This window comes from Rhinoderma darwinii, chromosome 2 (genome assembly GCF_050947455.1).
Source record: "Rhinoderma darwinii isolate aRhiDar2 chromosome 2, aRhiDar2.hap1, whole genome shotgun sequence".
Classification (NCBI taxonomy): Eukaryota; Metazoa; Chordata; class Amphibia; order Anura; family Rhinodermatidae; genus Rhinoderma; species Rhinoderma darwinii.
In genome coordinates this window covers 124,320,724-124,342,824 of record NC_134688.1, presented here as the reverse complement: position 1 = coordinate 124,342,824, position 22,101 = coordinate 124,320,724, and the positions used below count along the sequence as shown (strand labels likewise).

The 22,101-nt window shown below is 42.1% G+C and overlaps 1 protein-coding gene across 1 annotated transcript in view; it reads left to right on the top strand.

The window, feature by feature from the left end:
* The window catches only part of SLC25A30 (solute carrier family 25 member 30), a 51,713-nt gene that overhangs the window by 9,539 nt on the left and 20,073 nt on the right, over positions 1 to 22,101 (top strand). The window contains exons 2-7 of the mRNA XM_075852266.1: positions 554 to 643; positions 8,702 to 8,849; positions 17,290 to 17,384; positions 18,609 to 18,694; positions 21,721 to 21,816; positions 21,894 to 22,018. Coding sequence (XP_075708381.1) covers positions 580 to 643; positions 8,702 to 8,849; positions 17,290 to 17,384; positions 18,609 to 18,694; positions 21,721 to 21,816; positions 21,894 to 22,018 — 614 coding nt within the window. The 5' untranslated portion in view covers positions 554 to 579. The remainder of the gene's footprint in view (positions 1 to 553; positions 644 to 8,701; positions 8,850 to 17,289; positions 17,385 to 18,608; positions 18,695 to 21,720; positions 21,817 to 21,893; positions 22,019 to 22,101) is intronic.

Below are 22,101 nucleotides of genomic sequence, written 5' to 3'. Positions count from 1 at the left end.
GGACAAGTTTTCTTGTTCTATGTCTTCAACCAGTTAATGTCACCAGATTTTATATATCATTAAAAACAAAACAGATGTTAATTTGTCATGATTTTTTCGATTTAGGGCCTGTGCACATATGCGTCGGAGGCTCCATTAGGGGCAGATTTCAACAAAAGTACTTGAAACAATATCGCAGGATGCTGCGCTATTGTTTCTGATAAATCCACGTTCACCCTGACGGAAACAATGGAGTCCGGGCGCTGGTTGGGGTCTCCATTGTTAAACGGAGCTCGCCCTTCCGCCATTTCTGTTTATGCTCCTCTGACGAAGCAGAATAATGGAAACCCAAATGCATGTTGAACAGGGCCTTAGTTGTCGCCAAGTGACCCTTTCCAACAGGCGTGGAATGTCTATGGCAGACCTTAGCCGCCTTCCACCAGAGCTGGACAGTGTTGACATGATCTGCCCATTCATCTGTATAAAGAAATAATCCCTCTTCTGAATATAGTTTTTCAGAACGGTCTCTTAGGTTTGGCATTTTCTGAAAATTGAACCATTACTTGTTTTGCAGGCAAAATAGAGACTTCAGAAGAGAACATGTCTGCTGCGAGCTGGAAGCCATTTATATATGGAGGTCTGGCCTCGATTACGGCTGAATGTGGTAAGTTCTATCCTGAAATATTTATCACCCCTGTTTTTCTGTAAAGGCAAATGGTTTTGGAAATGGCTGTTCATCATTGCTAGCGTAGTTTGATCACATACATCTTTAAAGGGGTTTTCCAGGGACATTTTTTTTCCTCAGGCCGTGCAGCGCACGAGCACTGAGGAGTTTTACTAATAAGAGGCAAATGAGGTGGGCATTGAGGTGTAATCAAAGAGGCGGACATTGAGGAGACTGGACCAATAGGATGCCTCAAACCCGGGTGTAAGTCAGAAGTCCCGGGTTTTGAGGCATCCTATTGGTCCATGGCCTCAATGTACGTATGGTTCATTCTTTGCTTGTACTTCAATAGCCACACTATACTTATATATTACTCTCACACAGCAAGTGGGTGGGATAAACTAAAGGGGAAGGGAGAACTAGTGGGGGCCAAGAGACACAGAGGGGGCGGAATACTTAGTAAAGAACAGCCCTGTGTCGTAACGTAGTTCAGTGAGGTATCGACACACGGCTGTGTATTCTAACGCTTGTGCACGAGCCTGTGTCGAGAGAAAAAAAGTGGCAGAAATCAGAACTTCCGGGAGGTCTTCAGATTTAATACAGACTGTATATTAGCAACTTTATTAGGTAAAAAAAATTGTGTCCCTGGAAAACTCCTAACAACGCAGGGCATAGGGCACGCTATTGTAGGTGCACTGTATGGACAAAAGTATTGGGACACCTATACATTACACATACAGGAGCTTTTATAATCAATTCTAAATCCATTAATACAGAGTTGGTCCCCACTTTGCAGCTAAAACAGTGGCGACGTGCTTTACGCCACTCCATCTCCTGCCGCTTGCATTGTGCTTTGTGTTGTAAGGTTTATGTGCAACTGCTCGGCCATGGCAACCAATGCTATGAACCTCCCAGCGCGGAGTTGTTGTGCCGGTGTTAATACCAGAGGAAGTTTGGATCTCTGCAGTGCGTTGGGGACTTACGCTCTAACTTTTTGTAGTCTACCACTTCTTGACTGAGTTTCTGTGATTCCTACATGCTTCCACTTTACAATAATATCACTCAGTTGATCGTGGAATATCTAGAAGGTGAGAAATGTCATGAACTGACTTGTAGCAACTCTTGTGTCCTATTCCAGTACCACGCTCAAACTCAGTGAACTCTTTAGAACGATCCATTCTCTCACAAATGTCTGTAAAGACAGACTACATGGCTAGGTTCTGGATTTTATACACCTGTGGCAATGGGACTGAATGAAACACCTGCATTCAATGATAGAGTTGTCCCAATACTTCTGTCAATATAGAGTATGGGTGCATTTACATTAGACTTCTTTGGCTGCGCTGTAAAAATCGCATTAAAAAATGTTTGCAAAAACGCATGCCATTTTAAAACAAATAGAATCGGTTTGTGATGCGTTTTTTTTTCTTGTGTGGTTTTTATAGGTGAAACACGATTTAGAAGTTTCACCTGTAAAATCTGCACAGGCAAAAACAGGTTTGTTTTTTGCAGCAATTTTTGATGTGGTTTTTACTGCGTGGCCAAAAAGTCTCATGTAAATGCACTCTAAGTTTGTACCTGCTAAGAGAATGGAGAACATCTCCGCATCAACTCTCCATTCCCTGTGTAGTTCTGGGGACACAGACATTGGAGGTATTCAAGGGAGACCCCAAAGTATGGTCTCTGGAACCTCCCTAATACTCTTCACACACTTTTTTTTTTTTTTGTTATTTTTTTTTTTTAGTGGTCTGAATGAGATTGATTCAGATCTGCTGCCATTTGGATATTATCATGTATGTTGTTGCCAGACTCCCCCCTATCCCCCATTCTTATACAAAAATTCTGGTAATAGAGATTATCACAACTTGCTTTGAGGGCAAAACATAGAATACTCTGCAGCTAGTTTAGGGTGAACAAGTTTCTCTGTAGTCAGCCCTTGCTTAGTCATGGCCGGTTTGGCGTTGTGTTCTTGTATCGCTGCTCTGTTGCTGCTTGATAAGTTATCCTGGATACTTGCGTCATGTGTGCTTGGCCCTTTTTATGTTTTATATATATATATATATATATATATATATATATATATATATATATATATATATATATATATATGTGTGTGTATGTATATTCTTTTAGTTAGGTTTTTTTTCAAAACCTAGAATCCTTCCTTTCCATGGATTGTTTTCACCCCTTTTTTTTTTCTATCACACCATCGGTAATGATAGGGGGTTGGGGGAAGAGGGAAATTCCATGTCAAAAAGATGAGTAGATCTCAAGGAAGATGACTGTTCCGCTACGTACAGAAGAGAAAGTGAATACTTTATGCAAGCATCATTTTGTGATAGATGCACGTAGTTGTAGAACAGTTTTTATTGTTGGAGCATGCAAGCCGGTGAATCGGGAGTCTGTATGTATGAGCCATTATTTAGTAACCGTCCGTCAATCTTCTCAGATTTCTGAAACTCGTTCCAAGAATTTCGATATTTTTTAATTATTTATCATTAAACCTGTTCTTAGTCCAACGTAACTTTTCAATATTATGTATGTTGCAGATTTCCTTATTCCATTCTCACTGAGGGGGCTATTTTTATTATTTTTTATTTTTCCCAAAATCTTGGGATCAGCTGCATTTATAAGATATGGAGTAAGTTGGTTTTTGATATTGACATTTTGGACGTCAAACATTTAGTAAAATTTGGTGAGGGTCAGTCTGACCGAAGTGCTTTTACCGTTTAAAGACTATGTAAAGCTTTGAGCACTTGTTTTATTTAAAAAAAAAAAAAAAAAAGGGGTATTTGTATTTTAGACAACTTTTTTAAATTGGTTTTATTAAAAAGAAATTTGACTGAGATACAGCTTCTATATATGGATATATAGAAGCTGTATCTCGCGCTCAAACCGGAATCCTTTAGGTTAGCGGGACTGACTGGTGGCAGCGGGTCCTGCGTGTCTTTGACACACAAGATTCACCTGACGCCGAAGCCGTCCGTCCCGCTAACCTGAAGGATTTGGGTTTGAGCGTGAGATACAGCTTCTATGTATCCAGGATATATAGAAGCTGTATCTCCAAGTTAAACACTTTTTTTTTTTTTTTTTCCTTTTAATAATAATAATAATAATATTATTTATTATTATTGCTTGTCAACACGCTCCGGAATTGCCGCCTTATTTTTTCGTCCAGAAAAAAACGCAGCAGAATACAGCAGCAGCATAGTGGATAAGATTTAACAAATCTCATCCACATGCTGCATACAATTTGTGAGCCGAAATCTACCTGCGGTGCCAAGTTTTCGGACCGCAGCATGTCAATTCCTGCTACGGAAAGTGTGCAGAATTGCTGCATTTTTCATAGATGTCTCCATCTCCTAACATTGGGGAAAAACGCACCATTTTCTGCCGCAAAAACCGCAGGAAATGGTGTGTTTTTGTCGCAGCGGAAAGCCTTTGACTTTCAATGGTATTGCTGCAGAAATTTTCGTTGTTAGCAATTAAAAAGTTGTTCAAAATACTCTGGCTTATTTAGAAAAGAAAAAAAGTGTGCTCAAAGGTTTACATAGTATTTAAGCTTTCTTTGGACACTAACAAAACATAAAGCCCTTTGCTTGGGTCCCCCTGTCCTTGTTCATTAGACCCCATGCCCACTTCAGTGTTTTTCTTCAGGGTGCTAGCCGTTTTTCTGACGGATAGCACACTGACCCAGTCATTTAAATGGGGCCATGCACACTTCCGTTTTTTTGACGGTCCCGTTGCTCCGTTCCGATCCAAAGTAGAGCATGTCCTACTTTGGTCCGAGATTCCGTGACCGTGAGGCCCATGCAAGTCAAGGGGGCCGTCAAAAAAAAAAACTGAAGGCACACAGAAGGCCTCCGTGTGTGACGGAGCCGTTGCCTAGCAATGGCCGGGCGGGCAGAAAAACATAACAGAAATATTACACTAATCGGCAGCCACTTGTCTCTATCAATCACTGGAGAAAAGAGGCTGCTGATTAAAATTAAATAAAAATCAGTTCATATGTACCCGGTCGTTGTCTTGGTGATGAGTCCCTCTTCTTCCTCCAGTCTGACCTTCCTTTCTGACGCGGCAGCCTGTGATTGGCTGCAGAGGCCGCTGCAGCCTGTGTTGGCTGCAGAGGCGGTCACGTGGGATGAAGTGTCATCCCTGGCGGCCGGCCTTCTGGCGTCATCCTGACGCGCGTGACCGCAACTACAGCCTGTGATTGGCTGCAGCGGCGACATAGATGAAACGTCATCGCTGGAGGCCGGACAGGAGGAAAGTAAGTTTGAAATATTTTTTATTTTTTTAATTACATTAAAATTGTATTTTCCGAGCATGGTACTGTCCAGGGTGCTGAAAGAGTTACCGTCGATCAGTGCAGCCCATTAACTCTTTCAGCACCCTGGACAGTACCATGCTCGGCGCACGGAAACGGGAGTGCACATGGCCGCTAAAACGGGCACACGGATCTGTCACAAACGGCCATGAAAAATGTGTCGGAAGTGTGCACGAGGCCTAAGTGTAACATTAAAATAAAAAACTTTCCAGGTTCTCATCACTCTAGCACTGGGGAGTTGCAACCTTGTTCCCGGTCTGGAGTTGTGCTGGCACTGGCACAGTGTATGGCATTACTAGGTCACATACAAGGACAAATAATTATTCATTAGAGAGTCTAAGGGAAATTCTAGTGAAATTATTCATTATGGATCCTTCAAAGGGCAGGAACACACAGGACCGATACTCTGCGTAAAAGTACACAGCGTATCAGTCCTGGAAGCTGCACGGAAATCCACACCAAATTGTGTCTGCAGCGGAAATACTGGAGGAATAGAAAAAAAAAAGTTTACTTATCACCCACGTGTTTGTCGTGGCGACGCGTCCTTTTCTGAGCGCAGTCCGGCTTCCTGAGATGACAGTAGTCCTTGTGACCGCTGCAGCCTTTGATTGGCTGAATCAGTCACATGGGATGAAACTTAATCCCAGGGGGCCGGGCTGTTCTCAAGACAGGATCTCGTTGCTAGGACAACGGCCGGTGGTAAGTATAAGCTTTTATTATGTATTGTAACTCAAAAAAAAAAAAAAAGCTTGTTTTTTTTTTTTCACTTACAATTTCTGAAGTGAAATTGCAGCGTCACTGCCTCAAAAGTTGTAACCCATAGCTCTTTGCTTCTGGTTTTACCCCCCCACCTACTGTACTCAATATGGAATACCTGCAACAAAATACTCGCAAACAAATCTCATCCACGCACCGTAGAGAAAAAAGAAATCAGCCAAATAAATGTTCAGAAATTGACCGGTGTGGTTTTTAATCCGCAGCATGTCAATTTATGCTACGGATTAAAAACCACACAGCAGCTTAATTTATGAATTTTTTTTATTTTTTTTTCTACTGTGTGGATGAGATTTGTTCAAATTTCACCCACACTGCTGCTACTGTACTACTGTATTTACGCCCAGTGTTTCCTACCCTTAAAGAGGCTCTGTCACCACATTATAAGTGGCCTATCTACTACATAATGTGATCGCCGCTGTAATGTAGATTACAGCCGTGTTTTTATTTACAAAAACTAATTTTTTTACCTATTTTTGATTTATGCTAATGACTTATTAAATAGACAACTGGGCGTGTTTTACACTTTGGTCAGCGTCATACACTTCTCTCCACAACGCCCACTTGGTCAATCAGCGTCATATACTTCTCTCCATTCATTTACTCTGCACGTAGTAATCTTACTAGATCACTATGTGCAGTCACATACACCCACATTTACGTTACTGAAGTGTCTTGAGAGTTAATAGACATCGCCTCCAGCCGGGACGTGATGTCTATTCACAATCCCGACACTTCGGTAACGTTTGTGTGGGACTTGCAGCACAGCAAGCGTAATCTCGTGAGATCACGCTGTAAATGACAGCACATCGAGATTACGCTTGCTGTGCTGCAAGTCCCACACAAACGTTACCGAAATGTCGGGATTGTGAATAAACATCACGTCCTGGCTGGAGGTGATGTCTATTAACTCTCAAGACACTTCAGTAATGTGTGTATAGTGATCTAGTAAGATCACTATATGCTGTGTAAATGAATGGAGAGAAGTGTGTGACGCTGATTGGTCAGCGTCATACACGTCTCTCCAACGCCCACTTGGTCAAAAAGTAAAACACGCCCAGTTGTCTATTAAGAAACTCATTAGCATAAATCTAAAATGGGTCATAACTCCGTCAAAAAAGATTGTTTTTCTAAATAAAAAACACTTCTGTAATCTACATTACAGTGCCGATCACATCATGTACAATATAGGGCACTTATAATGTGGTGACAGAGCCTCTTTAAACTTAACTCCATTTGTTAATTTGAGCAAAGTTCCAGATCCAATCAAACGCGATTCTTTAAGAAGCACTTGATCTATATACTTAAATTTCCTGCATTAATATTATGTTTCGAGATTTTTCTTGCTATGTGATTAAAGTGTGGGACTGTGCACAATATTTTTTTTTATTTTTAGCATAGCAGATTCTGTCTCTAAATAGCAGTACGGACCGGCCGCGGTTCAGTCTAGGGGTTACTCATGACTGCAGCGTCCTGCTCGGTCTCCTAGACCCCCATCTCCAGTACAGGAGCCAGCACTGTAGAATCACATTACATTTTGCACACTCTTAGGCTATGTTCACACGGGGTATTTTGCCGAGTTTTTTGACGCGGAAACCGCGTCGCAAAACTCGGCAGAAACGGCCCGAGAACGCCTCCCATTGATTATAATGGGAGGCGTCGGCGTCTTTTTCCCGCGAGCAGTAAAACTGCCTCGCGGGAAAAAGCGACATGCCCTATCTTCGGGCGCTTCCGCCTCTGACCTCCCATTGACTTCAATGGGAGGCAGGAGAAAGCGTATTTCTCGCTGTTTTATGCCCGCGGCGCTCAATGGCCGTGGGCGAAAAACGGCGCGATAATTGCCGCGAAAATCGGCGTGCAGGGAGAGGAATATCTGCCTCAAAGTTCCAAACTGAATTTTGAGGCAGATATTCCTCCCCCCAAAATACTCCGTGTGAACATAGCCTTATACTATAACCGTTTCTCTATAAAATTGGAGGTACACTTTTTTTTTTCTTACTGGTGGTTTAGATACTTTAGTTTCTACTTATTGTAAGCCATTTACTAACCAACATTTGCCAGAAGTCTAGCAGAATTTTTGCCAACAAAAACTCTTTGTACACTGCTTGTTCCACATGTATTACGGTATGTGCTTTAACCATTTGGAAAGTGTCTAGAAAAGGCGGTGTGGCTAAGAGTAGTCTTAAAATGCACCAGATTAGTTAACAGCGTGCGTAAGTTTTATGGTGGAAAAAATGAGCAGTTTTTTTTTTCCTGTCTGGTCTAGTTTTATCTTGTCTAAGGTCCTGTTCACATTGCGTCTGATGTACGTTAAGTTTTCGCCAGGAAATTCCCCCTGGCGTAGATGCTTTAAACATGTCCATAGGGTTACATTAGCCCAACGGAAGAAAAGAGCAGCCTTTCAGCCCTATGTCTTGCTGGTAGGCTGGTATACATAATATATTGGCAAACAAAAGTTTGGAATAGCGTAGTAGACTACGCTATTCCATACAAAGGAATCCCATAAAGAAAACGTCTACCACCCTGTATAAGTTGTTTTTATTTTTTTTTTTTCAAATGTGGGAGCCATTGGGTAACGGATGCCGCTATATTGCATTCGGCACAAGCATCCGTTTAACGTATACTTCATGTGCTTTACGTGACGTATTAGTTAAACAGATACCATACTAGTGTATGGCCAAAAAATGTGATGTGAATGAGACATAACTTTAGGACAGTATTAATCTCTCCCATTATTTTCTGACTGTAATGGAAATCAGATCTCTATGTATTGATTTTGTGGTGAACTTGTGCTTATACAAAGCAGATCTACAATGTAAAGCCTCAGCGGACAAAACAGCCATACACATTGCTGCCACAGATTTTGTTTGTTCGGTCAACCGCTCCCTCCCGAGTAGGACGTGTAATTCATACCGTTTGTTAACTATTTGTGCGCTCTTTCCATTCTCTTTTTCAAGGTACTTTTCCTATAGACTTGACCAAAACACGTCTCCAAGTCCAGGGGCAAGCTAATGATGCCAAATATAAAGAAATACGCTACCGAGGAATGATCCATGCGCTTGGTAGAATATGCAGAGAAGAGGGGATGATGGCATTATACTCCGGGTAATTAGACTTCTAACTTGTCTACCTAGTGCAGTGGATGATGGGTCTGCTTGTATGTATGTTGCTTTTCTACTCCGTGTTGTACAATGGAAGCACAATTAACATATTTTTGGGATATGGATATCTCTGAATCAGGCTGTGTTGCATATACGCTTGTGTTTAAATTTCCGTTCTGCGTCTTAGGAGCTGAACAACGAAATTAACGTAAGCGACTGTTCCGCCGCGTTAGTGAAACAAACGGCACCCTGATGGAACCCATTGACTTTAATAGATTCTGTCATGATTTCCGCCGATGTGATTATTGAACAGAATACCTCTGGCATTGGAGTGCTGCACCCCATCATTCTAACGACTGGGGTTTCACTTTATGGGCCAGCACAGATTTTAATTTTAACACCGACGTGTCAAAGTTAAACGATTTTGGATTTATTTTCTGTTTGTTTAGCCTTGTTCTAAAAAGGAAAACCCCCTCGCAAAATTTAAAAAAAACACACACCTTCGCAAAACTACTTTCTTCCTGATCTTAAAGGGAATGTGACGCTAGAAAAAAAATGTATTTTTTTATTTTTTTTAGTTGAACAATTAGTGTATAGGTGATTAAACATTGTTCTAATTTTTTTTTATTTTTTTTCACGAGTCAGGAAATATTATAAATTTAGATTTTAATTTATAATAATTCCCAGTGCTGGTCACTAGATGGAGCAATTCCCAAAATTGCAGCATTGCATTTGGTAAAGCAACCACATTGCTTTATGCTGCAAAATTTGAGAAAACTCACTCGCTCTAGTGAGCTCTCAGAATCCCCCCTCCTTTATCCTGGCTAGTGCCGGGAGAAACCAGGGGATTGAACGGTCAAACCTCCTACACTGTGTGTCGCCATTTTTTTGAGCTAACACACAGTGTAGTAGGTTTACATACACTAGTAAACACACAGTAAAACACTTACATACACAGAAATAACTTACCTGCTCCAGTCGCCGCCGCTCCCTCCGGTCCGTCCGCTCCGTCTGCTACCGCCGCTCCAAGTGCACGAAGCCGCGACCGGAAGTAGTAATCTTACTGTCCGGCCGCGACTTCCGGTCTACAGGAAAATGGCACCGGACGTCGCACAGTTCAACTTGGACGGTGTGGGAGCGGCGCATGCGCCGTTCCCACACAGACGGCATACAGCATAGTGGATGGAACGGGCCCCGTTCACATTCACTATGGGACTGTAGCTGCCATATTCCATGTCTGTATGTGTCGTTAATCGACACATACAGAAATGGAAAAAAAAAATGGCAGCCCCCATAGGGTAGAAAAAGTAAAAAAAATAAAAAAAAGTAAAACACAAACACACGGGCGTGGCTTGGCAGCCGAGACTGATGGCAGCTTGAACAGAGAGCTCCGGCACCGAGCGACTGACACAGCGTATAAAGCTACTTTCACTTTCTACAAACCTTCCCCCGGTGAAGCAGATTCATCCCTGATGATGACCCGCGGCAAGAGACAGCATCAAAAGCAGGAGAAACTGGAGTTCTTCTTTGATAAAGAGCGGGGAGTGAAAGGCGCGAAATCGGGCAGGTCGCCATCTTCCTCTCACTCTGGGACATCTCCCCCGTCGTGCTCCTCGCCCAGACAAGAGCAACCGGAATCATCACAAGAGGTAGGAGCAGAGGAGGGAAACAGTAGTGCTGGCTGCTATCGACAGCATGCAGAGAGAGAGGGGAGTTTAAACTCTGAGAACAGGCATGTCCCTTCCCCCGAGCGGGCTGATGGTAAAGCTCATGCTCCTGCCCAACAGAAGCAGAAGCTCCAGGAGCAGCCGGGTTCACTATCTGAGGTGAGATCCTCCCCAGCACATGTCAATGCAACGCTGCAGAGTTTTCACACTACTGATGCACCAGCTTCTGGCACTTTACTGAGGGACATGTTGGTAGCGTTTAGTGCATCCATGCACAAAGAATTTGCACAGCTTCTTTTACCAATTCACACCACAGTTAATGAACTAGAAGTGAGAGTTGATCATGTGGAAAATAAAATGGCGGATTTTGCATCCTCTCATAATAATCTGGTCGATTCGCACAATGCTTTATCAGAAGAAATAGAGCAGATCCATATGAAAATCAATGACCTGGAAGATCGCTCTAGGCGAAATAATATTAAATTTCGAGGAATCTCGGAGGAGGTGACACAGCAGGAGATACAACAGTATTTGCAATCCTTCATTAAAGCAATGATGCCTATGTGCTCCCTGCATGACGTTATTATAGATAGAGCTCACAGAATCCCCCGGCCAAAGCATCTGCCAGAGACAACGCCGAGGGATGTTCTGGCGAGAATACATTTCTTCCACATTAAGGAGTATCTTATGGATATTGCAAGGAAAACAAAAGATCTTCCAACTCCGTATCAGCATGTGAAGTTATATGCGGACCTATCTGCAGCTACGCTACGCTTGAGGAGGCAACTTGCGCCCATTACGACCGTACTACGTGATCAAAAAGTGGCATATCGTTGGGGATTCCCGGTCAAAATCCTGATTCTACGCCAGGGGACTATGCATTCTATTTCATCACTGGAGGAAGGTGCTAAATTACTGCAGATGTGGAATCTTCCAGCACCAGAGAAAAGTGGAGATAATGGAGGATCATCGACTCGTATACATCAAGAATGGCATACCGTGACACATGGAAGACGCACCAAGCATTGAACTCTGTTCGCTACTTCAAATGGTGCATTGAGAGTTCTCTGACCCTCTCGGTGTGTAACCGTGAGTGGGTACCCGTTTCTATGGATACAGCAGATGAGGCTGTATATGTTTTACCATTTTCTTTTGTTCTCCTTTGTTATTGTTTCACAGGTTTGTTTTTTTTCTTTTGGGCATTGCAGGATGTATAAAACGGAAAGATTTTGTGTACGCAGAGTAATGGGTGCGAATTCAAAGAAGGGTCTCTATTCCAACGAAGTGTACCTTTTCTTAGAGAGCATATCTAGGTACCGATTATCTTCTAAAGCTTTTTATGCAGATGTAATGATGGTAGTAATATCTGGTATTTATAGTCCTCATGGTTCTTAAATTTCTTTCTTTAAATGTCAAAGGACTGAATAGTCCGCATAAACGCTCGTATATGTGGAAAGAGGCTATCCAATCCAGGGGAGATGTATTGTGTGCGCAAGAAACGCACATCATTGCTAAGGATGCACATAGACTCAAACATTATAAGTTCCCGTGTATTATACAATCACACCACATTAAAAAACAACGAGGCGTAATGTTGGCAATTAAAGACACAGTCGCTCATAAGTCTATTGAGACAATTGTAGATCCAAATGGCAGATTTATCATACATGTCTGCAATTTGAACAACACTCTGTACACACTGGGGGTGGTGTATGCCCCTAACCAGCATCAAATCCGGTTCTTGGGTAAATTTTTTCGGAAACTTAAAAAAGTTCAACAAGGTCATTTAGTCATGTGTGGAGATTTTAATACTATCCACGATAAGGCTCTGGACTCTACAGCGGAGCAGAGATCGGCCTCCCAACCCTTGGGCGGATTTTTACACACGAATGAGTTATATGACATATGGCGCATTCACCATGAAAATGAGAGGGATTATACATTTTTCTCCTCCGCACATGCAACCTATTCACGCATAGACATGTTTTTGATACAGAAGTCCTTGTTGCATACTGTTACTAACACTACCATTGACCTTATTAAATGGTCAGATCATGCCTCCATATCACTTCAAATCGAAGAATCCTATGTGGCATCCAATACGTCTTTATGGCGATGTAATCCCTTCCTATTAGCCCACACGGAATATAGAACTGAGATAGAATCGGCCTTAAAAGAATACTTCCAGTTAAATGTGGGTTCAGTTACTAGCCCCTTCACAATTTGGAATGCTCATAAAGCCATAATCAGGGGAGTATTCATTAAATTAGGACACAGAGCTAAGGTAGAAAGGGAAAAAAAGATGCAAGATATCATGCAGAACATCCGTACATTAGAAGATCTAAACAAATCTTCAGTATCCGCCGAACAGGTGTCACAGCTTAGAGATCTACGAATACAATTGAGAGATTGTTTACTACATGAATATGAAAAATCCCTCACCAGAATTAAGGCCCAGTACTACTCACAAAATAATAAAGCAGGCAGATTACTGGCTCAACGGTTAAAGGCAAAATCATATAAGACTAGGATCCCCTTTTTACATCGAAGATCTACACAGTCCAAGCTCTATGACCCCCGAGATATAGCCAATGAGTTTATGGAATTTTACTCTAGTCTTTACAATTTGGATGGGTCTTCAAATTCCCCATCTGTCCCTGTGACTTCTATTAGCCAATTTCTAACAAAATTAAACCTACCTATCCTTCCTAAACGACAGCTGGAGGCCCTAAATTCCCCGATACAACTGTCGGAAATAGAAGACATTGTTAAAGCACTTCCCTTGCAGAAAGCACCAGGTCCAGATGGCCTCACAAATTGCTACTATCAAACATTTATAGATATTCTGATCCCTCATTTGCATAATACTCTAACACAGGCCTTTAAAGAGGGCTCATTTCCAAAAGAAATGCTTTCAGCTCTAATCATAACACTTCCAAAGCCTGGGAAATCCCCAGATATCCCGCAAAACTTTAGACCAATATCGTTACTTAATACAGATCTCAAAATATATGCAAAACTTTTGGCTAACCGACTGGCACCATTAATACCCTCCCTGATAGGAGGAGATCAAGTAGGATTTGTCAAGGGCAGACAAATAACTGAGAATACCAGAAGGGTTCTGGATATATTGGACTATGTCCAGGGCTCAAAGGAAGCCTCAGTGATGGTGACACTAGATGCTGAAAAAGCGTTCGACCGAGTGCGTTGGTCATTTGCCTTCTCGGTGTTGGAGACTATGGGCATAAAAGGTGGGATATTGCAGGCTATCAAGGCGTTATACTCTGCACCTTCCGCGAGAGTGTATGTTAATGGGGCACTCTCAGATAACTTTGATATTTCTAATGGGACTAGGCAGGGGTGTCCACTTTCCCCCTTGATATTCATACTATCAATAGAACCGCTAGCTCAAGCGATTAGACTGAACAAAGATATCACTGGGGTTTGCATAGGAAATAGACAACATCGCATTTCGTTGTTCGCAGATGATATCATGCTGACACTGGAACACCCGGAGAAGTCTTTAGAGACAGCACTAAACATTATTAAAGAATTTGGGACACTATCTCTTTATAAAGTTAATGAGAATAAATCTCAAATTTTACCGTTTAACATTCCTCTGGATACTCTTCAATCACTTAAATCTAAGTTTCCCATGGATTGGCAATCACACCATGTTACCTATCTAGGTATAGCAGTTACTAACTCTATACCTGCGTTATATAAATATAATTATATCCCACTGTTAAAAACCATTGAACAAGATATGTTGTTGTACAATAAATCCGAAATATCCTGGGTGGGTCGCATAGCGGCCTTTAAAATGCTAATTCTACCAAAAATGCTGTATATATTTAGAACGGTCCCTATTAAACTACCGAGTTCCTTCTTCAATAAGGTGCAGAAACTGTTGAATACATTTATTTGGAAGCCGGGAAGACCCAGAATCGCTTCCTCGATCTTGAGTAGAGATAAAAAATGTGGAGGTTTGAGTCTACCCAATATTCAAGATTATTTTTGTGCAACTCAAGTCTCGCTCTTAAGAAACTGGTGGACAGGTGATGTCTCACAACATTGGATACATATTGAGACTTTTTGGGCACCTAGCCATAACTTGAGGGCTTTACTATTGGCTTCACTAATGCCCATAGCCATACCTACCTCTCTTCCTTACTTTCTACATACTTCCTTGCATTATTGGAAACAGTTTCATTCACGTAGTCCGAATACAAAGTTTTCAATTCAGAAGGTAACACCTATCGAGACTTTCTGCATAGCCTTAAGCGATATGGATTTGAGACCCTGGAAAGAAAGAGGCATTGTATACCTCAATGATATGATGGAAGAGGCTCAATTAGCTCCATATTCCGATATAACACACAAATATGGCATCTCCCATAAAGATTTCTATAAGTATTTAAGAATAAGACACCTCCTATCTACGGGAGACTATACTCAATTAACAGCCAACGAGGAGGTGTTTCAACTATGGTCAGCCCCATCAAGTACTCCAGTCCGCCTTAGACCTATTTACTCACTCATGGGTTCAAAGTCCTTATTTCTTAAAACGTCTCCATTCCTGGCATGGGAGAAGGAATTGAAACAGGTCTTTGAAACATCCCAGTGGAAATTCTCTTTGAAATTCATCACTACTACTTTTACATGCGTCTCGCATTACGAGTCTGCTATCAAGACGGTACTGCGTTGGTATTATACGCCTGATAGGTTGAGCCATATATATCCTAATTCTTCCAATCTATGTTGGAGAGGATGTGGACATAGGGGCACACTGCTTCATATATTGTGGGCATGTCCTTATCTTCAGTCCTTGTGGTCCTCGATATTCAGAACTATTTCCCGAATATGTAAAACTAATTTGCACACATCACCGTCTCTGGCACTCCTTTTACTGGGTCTTGAGGAGATACCAAGGGAGTTTAGGGTGCTGGTTGCTCATTTTTTATTAGCTACCAAATTAGCAATAACCAGATACTGGAGGAGTACAACCATTCCGTCCATTGATGAGATTCATACTATGCTGAATGTTACGTGTGCTTATGAAAAAATTATAGCATATAAAACTCACAGATTTACAAGATTCACAGAGGAATGGAGGGGGTGGTTGCTTCTTCCTCAGAACTGTATATTTCCATGATGCTTAGGGGTTGCCTGGGAAGCTATAGGCCCAAGAGTTAAATATGTAATTACTCTATCTTAAGCATAATTTTTTTGATGCAGTTGTTTGTTTTGATAAACTTTATGTGATGATGAGTATGTTATTCTTGTCCTTGCAATGCATAATTTGTACTGAAAAATTTTTCAATAAAAAAACAATGTTGATTAAAACACAAACACACAAATATAAAAGTTTTTTTAATAAAACACTAAAATCAAGCTGATGTCAAAAAAATTTTTTTCGTGACACTGTTCCTTTAAGTCACTTAATTCTATTAGAGAAGAGAAAAAAAAAACCTTAAGGGGCTTGACTGGCATAAAATATTTTGAAAAAGGGGGGGGGGGAACCTGCTATTACTGAAATCAAACGTTACACATGAATTTGGAAACCACCTGTCCCCTGCCACTGTACCCCCCCCCCCCCCCCCGCTCCTGGGTGTTCCATGATCTCGGTGACAATTCGTCTATGTAATAGCTCATCATATGCCTGTGTCCTCTATTAGCGGCCACAGATATGACGTTTTTTGTCCATAGAGACATATGAGTCCTGCTTTTAGAGGATTAACAGCTACTGAATCCGTGGAAGCACCCAAACATCTGAGGGACAGTGGTGGGGGAAAGGACTATTTCTTAAAGAGGCTCTGTCTGACGCTGACCAATCAGTGACCAATCAGCGTCCTGCACTTCTCATTGTTCCAGCCCAGCTTCTTTCACTGCACAATCACACTGTGCTGTGGATCATGCAACATGGAACAATGAGAAGTGTATGACGCTGATTGGTCAGCGTCAGACACTTCTCTTTACAACGCCCATTTGGTAAAAAGTAAAAACACGCCCAGTTGTCCATTGAGAAACTCATTAGCATAAATCTAAACTAGCTCATAACGTGCTCAAAAATGATCGTTTTTCAAAACAAAAACCACTTATCTACATTACAGCGCCGATCAGATTATGTAGGAGATGGTCAAGTTATAATCTGTTGACAGCCTCTTTAAAGTAGGTATATTGTAAAGTAATAAAGGTCAGACAACCCTTTTAACACTCTTGGCACTTCGTTGATTTGATGTAAAGAAAATTTCACAATTCGCTCACCTGTCCCAAAATAATGTTCTCTGGAGTTGATCGTGGGATAAAAGAAGGGTATTTTTGCTTGCAAGGCCTGAAGCCTGACCGTGCTTATGTAGCGGATATTAATGTTTGTATTTGTTGTGAATGCAGTCGGCAGGCGTGTTATCCGGAGAAATCCTGTCTTGTACAACGTGTCGTGTTTATGCTGGTTACACAACTGTCTACACAGGTTTTTTCGACACCGCTTACCTTTCTATCACATAGACTGGCATCAGCCTTTTATATTGTACTGTGACATTCTGAAACTTTAGCTTTGACCCCAGCCAGTTCTACCTTGTGATCCGTTTTGTGATCTGTAGATGACTATATAATAACTTAAAAATGTGAAAAAGAGAAGGGTTAATGACTGTTGGGTCCTCTAAATTGTTTAACAGACTTCCAGGACTGCGTTCTTTCTTGCATTGCTTTCTGTATATGACTTTGTGTGTCCACATTTCTACTACGTTTTTTTTTTTGTTTTTTTTACCTCTCCAGGATCGCACCAGCAATGCTTCGCCAGGCATCCTACGGTACTATAAAAATTGGCACATACCAGAGCTTGAAGAGGTTATTTGTTGATCGTCCAGAAGGTTTGTATGAGAATAAGAACTGGAGTTATCGATGGGGAACCTCTAAGATAATTTGTCCGACAGATTGTCTGCCCACTGGGGATTTAAAGGCATTGTAAAACATTGGGGAAGATTTATTAAGACTGTGGTGCTACATAAGCCAGTCTTCGTATAAAGATTGTTGGAGTAAATTAGGCACGTCACTGGCTGTCTGCGGCTAAAAAGGAAACCTACCGAAGATACGAGCTAGTGCAAATTTCTGCTATAATTGACGCTAGTTTCTGGCATAAATCAATCAATTTGTCGGGCTGTGACCACTTATTCTAAAACCCACCTATTTTTAAGTTGGTGCTGTGCATGGCACAAATGTGACAGAAATCACAATTTGCACAAATTGCAGCATTTGCACCTAATTTACAGTGTGGAACGTTTGATAATCCCCCCCCCATTGTTCCCTTTTGGAATTGTCTCACCTAAATGTTAGAGATAACTCTACAGGGCTGTTTTTGGCCATCTTTAAAAAGTGTGTCTTAGACACTCTGAAAAAGTGATGGAGTAAATTAAAAAAAGAGTAGCCAAAGGGAGGGGGGGGGGGGGTATGCGATAAAACAAAGGCATTGCTCACCAGACAGACCCCCCCCCCCCCACCTGGCATTCCAGTGTAGCTGCTACAGTCCTCACTGCCGTGGTCTGTTGACATGGCTACATTGATGATGTGCCCGTATACCCACGTGTTTGCTGCAGCCAATCATTTGTCTGTTTGTATACGGCACAGAGGCCAGTGATTGGCTGCAGCGCTTATATGGGCATGGCTGCAGCCAACAAACAGCGGCGGGGAGGACAGGAGCAGCTATGTTGGACCGGAGGGGATACCAGCGGTCAGACCCCCACAATCAGCTGTTTATCAACTATTCTGTGGATAGGTGATATGATTATGGGAAAACACCTTTAACATACAAAACCTTTGGTGAACCCACACACGTGTATAAGGGAATTGAATAAATAACAATTCTCTAAAACAGAGCAATTCTGTTAGTAGCGCGATCTAAAGAGTGTTCCAGTAGTCAATTGCAGGTCTGCAGGACCTCACAAGTCTCTGCTTTTAATAATCAAAACCATGGGCTGCCGACAAACAATGAGTGAAGCTGCGTCCTCTATTTCCAGAAACAAGTGTCTCTAGTAGGGTATCTCAAATCTGCGTTCTAGTATTCCAATATAGTCTAAAGTTACTATTGTCTTCTACAGATGAGACGTTGGTACTGAATGTATTTTGTGGTGTGTTATCTGGAGTAGTTTCCTCCTGCATCGCCAACCCCACTGATGTTCTTAAGGTAGGTTCATCTCCTTCAGTATCTTCATTGACCATTTTTGTCATAGGATTAGGAGCAATGTTACTGTAAGATACAATAAAATAAGAATATATATGTTTTAAAAAAAAAACAAAAAACATGTTAAAACTGGATATTTGAGAAAGCGCTACAAAATTGGAATCGTAGAATGATGCATATGGTAGATTTATTGCATAAAAGGAGAGAACCTTTTTCCTGGGGTATTTGCCCGCGGCGCTCCATGGCCGCGGGTGAAAAACGTGGCAAACGGCGTGCAGGCAGATCAAAATCTGCCTCAAAATTCCAGATGGAATTTTGAGGCAGAATTTTCTGCCTGCAAAAAAACTCCATGTGAACAGGGCCTTCTAGTGTGAAAGGAACCACTGCTGTCAAACTTAAACTGGTGCAGTCTGCTACCTAAAATAAATCTGCTTGGTATTCCTAGGCCGGTGACTTTGCCTTTCCTGTGTGGTATAGAGTAGTTGTGAGACTGTAATGTGGCACCTTTATGGGCATCATCATAGAGTATAGGGTTAAATCTTTCTGCTGTGTCTTATTGTCCGCTCCTGTGTCCTGCAAAATTCTATTTCCATAAAAGTTGAATCTGTTCTGTAAAGATTCCAGGACTATCTATAATTCAGAATGTGGAAGGACTTTGCTGTGTTTACTCTGGTTTCAGCATGTGACCATGTGTGGAATAGGATCATCGTGCAGGCAGTGACGGCGGTGGTGAGACACCAAATATGCCTTGCCAGTTTGTATTACGTAGTAGTCACACGGCAAAGAGGTCAGGGAGTTCCAAGCAAGAACACTATGCACAGTCCATGTGCAGGTTTCCATGCAAAACATGTGTTGCTTGATTTTTGAACGTCTCTGTCCCTAGAATAGCTCCGAGAAGGCTCGGCCGTCTGACTGAAATGTGAGAAGGGGGTTTGCTGTCTCTGAAAATAGCCACGCTGGCACACTGATTCCTCTAAAGCTTTACAGAATGTCCCTCTAGGATATTTACAGGTTGTTTTTTTTATTTGTTTTGTGAAGTCCTATCAAGAAAAAAAATAATTTAGTCAGAACATAATGTCTGTGTGCAAAGGTTACCGAGTACAAGCTTAATTCTGATATGGTATGGATTTTGCCTCGTTCATTGATTGCCGTTTCAAGCAAATAATCATGGCTTTCTAGTATAATAACGACCGATAGTGGACCTGAAACCAGCTTGAAATCTGATTTCCATTCTGTTCATTTTGATATGTAATAGGTGATGTTTCTGGATTAGGGCTATCAATTGCTGGTTGTGCGTTTATAATTTTCTTTTGTTACTACCTTTTTGTATTTTATTATTATTATTCTGTTCCTAAAGTTTGCAACCATGAAGCGTGTTTTTTTTGTTTTTTTTTCTGTGGGAGGCCCATCATTTGACTTGAGCTCTGTCCCACCAAGCGCTGCTTGGTGATTTCAGCTCTGCATTGTAAATGCAGCTCTAAGGCCCTATTCATCACACGGACGAGGAGCCCTGTCGTGTGAAGAACGGCCGTCACATGGCCTCACTAGGAACAATAGACCCCAAATGGGGCTATTCACACGGCCGGTTTGTTTCTTTTTTTTTTTTTTTTTTTTTTTTTTTTTTTTGGGAGGCCGGGTAATCCGGGCTGTCAACAAAATGGAGCATAACCGGTCTGGGCCGTTCTCCCGGCTAAGTCTATGGGGCTGAGTAAAGCATGGCTGCCACTTGGATGTGATGGCCGTGCATTCTGCCGCTTGCTCTCGTCTCCTCCTCTGTGCGAAGTGCAGAAGAGGAGGAGATTTTTTATTTGTTTTGCTCCGTGTAGGAGCGGAATCCCTAATCCCCGGCATTGCCAAAGCTGTGGCCAGGGATTCTGCTTCAGAAGTTCCTGACGTCACTGTTCATATATGGACAGTGACGTCAGGGACTTCTCCTGGAGCGGTCCCCTAATCCTGAAGCGGAATCCCCAGCCACAATGGTGAATAGAATCTAAGGCTGTATTTGCACGACAGGGTCCCAGTGTCGGCGGATTAAAAATGGCCATTTTGAAGCAGCTTTTTCTTTTTTTTTTTTTCTTCCCCCTGTCAGTTTTTAAAAAGAAATGAATTTCATTAGATTTATTTTTTATTTTTCCGGACACACACTCCCCTCCCCCCCCTCCTCCTGCAGATAAGGCCGACCCCCCCCCCCCCCCCCCTGTAGATAAGGCCACACTCACTTCCACCCCCCCCCCCCTGTAGATCAGGCCGCACTTCCCCCTGTAGGTAGGGCCACACACTGCGCCCCCCCCCCCCCTGTAGGTAGTGCCACTGAAGTGGACCGCTCCAGGAGAAGTCCCTGACTCTGTCTACTCAGCCCCATAGACTTCTATGGGAGCTGTGTGGCCGGGAGATTCGCACAAAATAGGGCATGTTCCATTTTTTATTTTTTTTTTTATGGCCCGGTAAATTTACCGGCCCGTCAAAAAATTCACCGTTTGAATAGCTGCATTAGGGGTCTATTGTTCCTACTGTGGCAGAATCCCTGTTGTGTGAATTGGGTCTAAGGCCTCATGCCCACTTCAGTTTTTTTTTTTTTCTTCACGGTGCTATCCGTTTGTTTAACTGATATCACCCTGACCTCTTCATTTTAATGGAGCCATGCACACTTCCGTTTTAACGGAACAGTGTGGCCGTTCTGTCAAAAATGGGACCGGTCCTACTCCTGTCCGTTTTTGACAGAACAGTGTCTGCCTTTTCATGGATTTGGTTCATGAAACAATGGACTGCACACGGAAGCCCTGTGTGTGTGGTCTGTTTCACGGATCAGTCATTAACTGCTGTACGACGACCAACGGAAGTGTGCATGAGGCTTTAAGCAAACCTGCAAAGATACTCCACTTTTTAATTTAAATCGATTTGTAAACTGATGTTTAAACTTGAACATATGGTATAATAATGGATAGCGTTCCATGCTTGTGGATGTGATATCCGATAGATATTAAAATTTACAACCTGTCCTCACCTTTTTCCTCCTTGCTCTGTCCAAGATAAGAATGCAGGCGCAAGGCAGTATGATGCAAGGGGGAATGATTGGGCACTTCATCAATATTTACCAGCAGGAAGGTACACGAGGCCTGTGGAAGGTAATTTGCGTTCCTGAGTTTTATTCTTTATCGATATGATGACTTGTAGTTAATCTGCCATATTTGTTGTTTTCCAGGGGGTATCCCTCACTGCCCAGAGAGCTGCCATTGTAGTTGGAGTGGAGCTGCCAGTCTATGACATTACCAAGAAGCACTTGATCCTGTCTGGACTGATGGGTGATACAGTCGCTACACATTTTCTGTAAGTTAAACTGTTAAGTATCAGAGTCATTGCTTTTAATTTGAGCACTGGAGAATGCTTGAAGTGTACCTCCAGTTACAAGT